The sequence below is a fragment of the Drosophila arizonae genome, chromosome 5, assembly GCF_054131065.1.
Source record: "Drosophila arizonae isolate 15081-1271.41 chromosome 5, UAZ_ARI_1.0, whole genome shotgun sequence".
Lineage (NCBI taxonomy): Eukaryota > Metazoa > Arthropoda > Insecta > Diptera > Drosophilidae > Drosophila > Drosophila arizonae.
In genome coordinates this window covers 20,415,996-20,422,547 of record NC_142925.1, presented here as the reverse complement: position 1 = coordinate 20,422,547, position 6,552 = coordinate 20,415,996, and the positions used below count along the sequence as shown (strand labels likewise).

At 40.5% G+C, this 6,552-nt stretch overlaps 2 protein-coding genes across 2 annotated transcripts; one reads left to right on the top strand and one right to left on the bottom strand.

Moving 5' to 3' along the window:
• Positions 1 to 620: 620 nt before the first annotated feature.
• Vajk4 (chitin-binding protein vajk4) lies at positions 621 to 2,418 on the bottom strand. The gene is made up of 4 exons (XM_089470610.1): positions 2,295 to 2,418; positions 1,960 to 2,199; positions 1,418 to 1,897; positions 621 to 1,334 (listed from the first exon to the last, which is right to left on the bottom strand). Exons 1-4 carry the CDS (start codon positions 2,301 to 2,303, stop codon positions 1,074 to 1,076), a joined length of 990 nt encoding a protein of 329 aa, XP_089326736.1. The 5' UTR covers positions 2,304 to 2,418; the 3' UTR covers positions 621 to 1,073.
• A 3,006-nt stretch (positions 2,419 to 5,424) lies between these two features.
• Prosalpha5 (proteasome alpha5 subunit) lies at positions 5,425 to 6,538 on the top strand. Its single transcript, XM_089470974.1, has 3 exons — positions 5,425 to 5,576; positions 5,640 to 5,786; positions 5,848 to 6,538. The coding sequence occupies exons 2-3, from the start codon at positions 5,654 to 5,656 to the stop codon at positions 6,450 to 6,452; spliced, it is 738 nt and encodes a 245-aa protein (XP_089327100.1). The 5' UTR covers positions 5,425 to 5,576; positions 5,640 to 5,653; the 3' UTR covers positions 6,453 to 6,538.
• Positions 6,539 to 6,552: the final 14 nt, after the last annotated feature.

Here is a 6,552-nt window from a genome sequence, read left to right as displayed (position 1 = left end):
TTTGATTTTGTTGGGTTTCAGCAGGTGGCGCAGCTTCAATTACCAATAAAAATAAAGTACGGCAAGCTTAAACAAAGTAAAGACAGGTCTTACCTTACAAGCAAATGCGATATGTATGCATGTGGGTATGTGTATGTGTGTGTAAGTGTGTATCTATGTTAATGCAGTAGTCAAAAATTTTCGAACGTCTTATGACAAGGCAGTTAAAGAAAACAAAGTAAAACAACAACAGCAACAACAGCTACAGCAACAGCAACAAAATTGCGAAAATTTACAATTGCCAAGTGATTGGCCAGACAGATTTTGTTAATTCGAGTGTATGAAGCTACACTTCCTGTAATTAATTTCAGTGATGCAATCGCTTGCATAACCAACTGGCCAAGAATACACAATGAAATTGCAGAAACAACTACAATACCAACAACAACAACAGCAGCAGCAGCAACAACAGCAACAATGCTGACTAACTGCTAACTGGTTTTTCTTTCAATTTTCCGTTTTCCGTCTTCATTTGTGTAACGGTGCGCGCTTTGTGGGTCGCCGACTTTTTGCTTTTCACTTTCACTTAAATGGCAAGCGGCCCATTTCCCACTTCGTTCCGCCCAATTAATGCATTTGGCTTTTGATTTTGTTGTTTTTTTTTTTCTTTCTTTTTTCAGTGTTTCTTTTGCTTATAATTTAAATAAAAAACTAAAACAATGATACAAATAAAAGTATAACACATTTGGCATAAACATATGCGAATTTCGCAAAACGAAATTCGCCAGATCTCATGTTGTTGTTGTTGTTTTTGCCAAGTAGCCAGCTAATCAGTTTTGTCCTCTGTGCTGTTACTTGTACTACTCCTCCTTCTGCTCTGTTTCCACTCCTCCTTGTGTTTATCACCCGTTCAACGTCCAGCTCAACGTTGCGACAAAGACCCTCTGCCAATGTCCTTGTGTCTTCTCTCACATATTCCATTTTTTCGTCGTTCTTCTTCTTGTTGTTCTTCTGTTGTTGTTCTTGTTCGTATACTCCTTGTGCTCGCGTTCTGTGGTGGCCGCAATGCCACGCTCTCTTGCTGCTTTCCATGTTTAATAGTGACCATGATGACCATGGTGGCTATGATGATCCTCGTGGTGCTTGAAGATCGGCACCTCGACGTGGTACTTCTCTGGTACGGGAATTTCCTTGTGAATGGGCACCTTCACCTCCGAGTAGACGGGAATGTGCTTCTCAATGGGCACCTTCACCTCATACGGCACAGGCTTCTCGACGGTGTAGGGCACCTTCTTCTCAACGGTGTAGGGCTGTGGCACGGGCACCTTAACGTGCACGGGATATGGTTTCTCCACCTGCAAGGACAAGAACCAAATATAGAACCAAAAATTAGTTTGTAAAGATGTTAAGATGTAGTAGCGCTCTCCTGAAAACTTACCTCAACCTTGTAGGGCTTGTCGACGGGCACCTTCACCTCGTAGGGCACCTTCTTTTCGACAACGACTGTGTACGGTTTCTCGACCTCAACATCGTAGGGCTTCTCAACCTCAACTTTATAGGGTTTCTCGACCTCTACTTTAACTTCGTACGGCACCTTCTTGATCACTTCGTAGGGCTTGGGCACTGGCACTTCTACTTTCACCTCATGTGGCACCTTCTTGATCACCTCGTAGGGCTGTGGCACTGGCACCTTGACCTCATAGGGAATCTTCTTGATCACTTCATAGGGCTCTGGTACATGGACTTTCACTTCGTATGGCTTGTCGACGGGCACTTTTACCTCATATGGGACTTTCTTCTCCACAATGTAGGGCTTGGGCACATGGACGGGATACTTGACGTATTCCTTAACATGCACTGGATATTTCTTCTCTACAATGTAAGGCTGTGGCACATCGACTTTCACCTCGTAGGGAATCTGGTGAATCGTGTGAATCGATGAAGACACCAACTCTTTGTGTTTGGATCATACCGTCTTACCTTCTTCTCAACCGTATAAGGTACATGCTTGGTCACAGTGTAGGGCACCGGCACCTTCTTCTCAATGGTCACTGTCTTGATGTGTTCATGATGGTGATGATGGTAGTCACCGAAATGGAGGCCACGCTTCTCCACCGTCTTGCCAGCATCCTCAACCTGGCTGCCTTCTTCAGCCTTCTTCTCTTCGATGGCCGCACAATGGGCCATTGCCACGCACACGGCGAGACAAGGAAAAACGAACTGTAAAGGATGTCCACATAGATATATATTTAGAATAATCCTGAATACTCCTTAAACGGATCACAGATAACACCAGCTAACGAGTCTTCCTTTACCATTCGCATTGTTGAGCTGTTGCTTTGACGTCTCACGAGGAAAACCAATTACTCCACAATAAGCTGTGTTATACCAATAACGAGATCCCAGTTGGTACTGATTCGCTGACTCGCTGCACTCGGCTTTTATACACACCAAAAAATTGGTCTATCGCAACGCAATTCACTAAGCCCCAAGCCCCAAGCCCCCGCTTCTCTCCGATCTCCCGATCTCCGATCTCCAATCGGCGACCAACGACTACGGCAACAACTTTTTAGCTGCGGCACATTCGCAACTTGAAGCGTTTGTTGTTGTTGTCGTTGTTATTGTTGTTGCTGTTGGATTTGGCTTAGTAATGAACTGTTGAGGGGAACTGTGTGTTATATGAGCAACAACTTGTTTCTCATATATCGAATGGCGTCCATCCCGTTGGCCAAGTCAGGAGCTATGCTTGATGTGTTACAGCGCTGTCTTCGGGTCGTTATCCTATAACAATAGCTAGGAAATCGTTACAAAGACCCAGAAAGCTGAATGCAAATAAATATATATATATACATACACACACATACATATATCCGTATTAACGATTGGAATTAAGCTAGTTTTAATTCCAGTTATAGGCTTTATGTAATGCCAAAAGCCACCAGACATTGACATCGCTCTAATTCCGTTTCGTTTCGTCTCGTTCCGTTCCCAATTTTGTGGAGCCTGCGTAAATGGGATACGTTCAGGGGCATCTCAATAGACACACGTTGGTATCACAGTCGGATTATGTAAATCGAATGGCGATTGCATTTGTTTTCTTTTCCATTGACACGCCGCCAACAAATTGTGTGTGTGGTAAGTGGCAAAGGGGCCAACAATGAAGAAGGTTAAACCAAATGCAGACGACATTTGATAGCCCATACATCATAATTTGTTTACGCCTTATCCCCTTTTATCTTCTCTGCTCGCTCTTTGTTATGCTTAAAGCTCTTTTATTGGCATTGAGTCGTAAATCTGTCCAAAAGAGACTCCTATTGATCGAGGAGCTTTTATGTTAAGCCCTTAACACATTACCATTCATTTCGTCAACTTGTTATTTTTATTATATACATTAAAAAACGGAATTGCTGTTTATTCACATTTAACAGTTAAAGAAAACATTTTACTTTGACTAATTATAATTACAGGTTTTTAATATATACGCATATTACATACTTAAACAAAAATGCCTTTTGACAACTTTGCAGGTTTGCAAGATAAAATTTCATGCATATTCAATGCAGACTTGTTAATTAAAGCTCTTAGTTAAATTTAATATGGTTTTCATCATTTATTAAGGAAAACATATATTTGTATTATTTTTCTATGTGCTTTATTAAATATTTATTTATCTCTTGATATTTTCAATCTTTAATATAATTAGATATATTTCTAAAATATCAAAGAATAAAATAATTATTTTAGATTTTGAAATAATATTAACATGAAATATCTATTTTTATCTAACATATTAGTCCTTTAAGATTTCCTTTTAACTGTTTCATTTCCAGCTGCTCCACCCTGTCCTTTCAGATTTCCTTTTAACTGTCTCATTTCCATTTGTTCCAACCTGAGTTTCTGGCTTCCGGGTTCAAAGTGGTTCGGTTCAAACCCCATTTTTTAATTTTCAGCCTTGATTGTGTCCAAACATACCAGAGTCAACAACAATTTGGAGACCTGGCTCGATGTGGCACGATTCGTGACTGCAGCCTGTAGGAGCTAACAGCGTGACTGTACACACATGCATATGTATGTATGCATGTAGATGTGTGCGTGTGTTGGGTTTTGTTTGTGCAATAAGAGTCATTAAATTGAATAGATACCCAGGTACCCCTGTCTATTTGGCTATTTAAAACGCCAACGTGCAGTTGCCTGCTGCGGCTGCTTAATGTGCGCTTTAAACTAAAACAAAACCCAAAATTAAGCATATGTACAAGCATACACACATACACACGCACACACAGAGAGACAGACATTCGCTGAGTAACATTAGCAATGTATTAAACAACAATAAAACATAAAACATTTTTTTTTCGAAACTCGCTATAGACGCGGAAGACAGTCTACGAGGAGAGTGAGAGAGAGCGAGAGAGGGGACATGCGGAACGATGAGAGGTGTGGAACGACACACACATAAACATTTACATGCCTATTCTATTTCAACATGCACTCGAGCGCTACATTTCGCGCACTAATTGCCCATTATTGCGTTTCTAATTATGAATTAGAGTTAACTATTTGTGTTACAACAATTCTCGTCGCATATTTACAGTTGTACAGCTAACAAGATTTTAAATATAACGAGCTGATATATTTCTTTTATACATGTGCAACAAAATTACTTTGGTCAATGACCTTCGTGTTGATTGTGAGTGCCTCTCCCTTTGGAAAAGTCGCTTTTTTGTATGAAGCTTATGAAAAGCTGAAGTGTGTAATAAAAGGGCCGGCTGCCCGTTACCCGATGCCCGATGCCAGTTGCCACACATTAGCCTTGACCTAGAAATTGAATTTCTTATTTGGCAACAAACCGAAATAAGTAATAGTTAATTAGTTCATTTAACAAAGAGATTGTCTAGCTCTTTACTGCAGCTAATTTAATGCCTTCAAGAGGCATCACTAAATCAGTCTTAAGCGATCGTAAAAAGATTGTTGCCAACATCTTTGTCACAAGTCCTTGAAATTGTCAGAAATGAAACCGAACTGGTCAAAATTTACATATTTACAATGTTTTTGAATTATGTAGATCATATTTATTGAAATATGTATGTATAAATATGAGTATCAACTAGTAAATCAGTTTATTTATCTGTATGCGTGCAACAGTTTCTTTCAATTTCAATTTAATGCATCGCATCAACAAAAAACTGGAACTGAAAGCGAAATCATTAAAAACTTTTTTTTCCACTTTTCTTTAATGCGAAGCTGAAATTACTGCTTATTATATAATTACATACACATTTAAATTGCAATATTTGCCAACTCTTTTACGATCAATTAAATATAAATAAAATAAATATTAATATAAATAAAAATGATGTGCATACATAACAAGTTTGATTTGTATGCATAATATGACATTTCAAATTCTGGCGCCACGACTAAGCACAGTGTGACCGTATGCAAACTGACGCCTGATTCTGTTATGCAGCACTGTTCACTTTTGACATTAGCAGCACTGCTCGCGCTGTCATTTTATACGCAAGTCATTTCGGCATCAAAGTGACTCCGGCATTTGGAAATTGATTTGTTTGTCGTTTCAGAGGCAATTTAATAAAATAGTAAGCCACATTTATTCATTCAATTATAGGTTAATCAATGATAATTTATTATCTGAATTGCAGTCAAAACTATAGTAATGTTTCTAACACGCTCTGAGTACGATCGCGGTGTAAACACCTTCTCGCCCGAGGGCCGCCTCTTTCAAGTCGAATATGCCATTGAGGCTATCAAATTGGGCTCCACTGCCATTGGCATTTGCACAAAAGACAGTAAGTATTGTAAGAATTTGCATAAATAAAGTCAAATTTACTATTCGCAAGCATTGTGCAGGCGTTGTATTGGCCGTAGAGAAGCGCATCACTTCGCCAATGATGGTGCCGAAGACCGTGGAAAAGATTGTTAAGGTGGATGACCACATTGGCTGTGCCACATCTGGACTAATGGCCGATGCGCGCACCTTGATCGAACGGGCACGCGTCGAATGCCAGAATCATTGGTTCGTCTACAATGAATCGATGACTGTGGAATCGTGCGCCCAGGCAGTATCCACACTTGCCATACAGTTCGGTGACAGTGGCGACGGTGATGGTGCTTCAGCTATGAGTCGTCCTTTTGGTGTGGCCATACTCTTCGCTGGCATCGAGAACGGCGAGCCCCAGCTCTGGCACATGGATCCCTCCGGCACATACATACGCTACAGCGCCAAGGCCATTGGCTCCGGCAGCGAGGGCGCCCAACAGAATCTGCAGGACAAATACACGCCAGAGATGACACTGAATGATGCCATCACCTTGTGCTTAAACACCCTGAAACAGGTCATGGAGGAGAAGCTAAACGAGACCAATGTCGAGCTAATGACCATGACAACAACAAACACAAATTTCACTATGATGGCCGAGGATGAAGTGAAGCGGCTTATCGAAAATCTGGCCTAATTGCATTTGCAACTGCATTATTTTATACATACTGCAACATTTTGGTTATCAACAGACTATTTGTGAATAAAGGGATTCTAAATCGATTCACGGTTGCATT

Bases quoted from the DNA above. Each gene is read 5' to 3' on its own strand.
- Vajk4 (XM_089470610.1), bottom strand. The intron at 1,898-1,959 runs GTAAGACGGTAT...ACGATTCACCAG, and splicing joins CTTATACGGTTGAGAAGAAG to ATTCCCTACGAGGTGAAAGT. The intron at 1,335-1,417 runs GTAAGTTTTCAG...TTGTCCTTGCAG, and splicing joins ACAAGCCCTACAAGGTTGAG to GTGGAGAAACCATATCCCGT.
- Prosalpha5 (XM_089470974.1), top strand. From the start codon at position 5,654: ATGTTTCTAACACGCTCTGAGTACGATCGCGGTGTAAACACCTTCTCG. The intron at 5,787-5,847 runs GTAAGTATTGTA...AGCATTGTGCAG, and splicing joins TGGCATTTGCACAAAAGACA to GCGTTGTATTGGCCGTAGAG.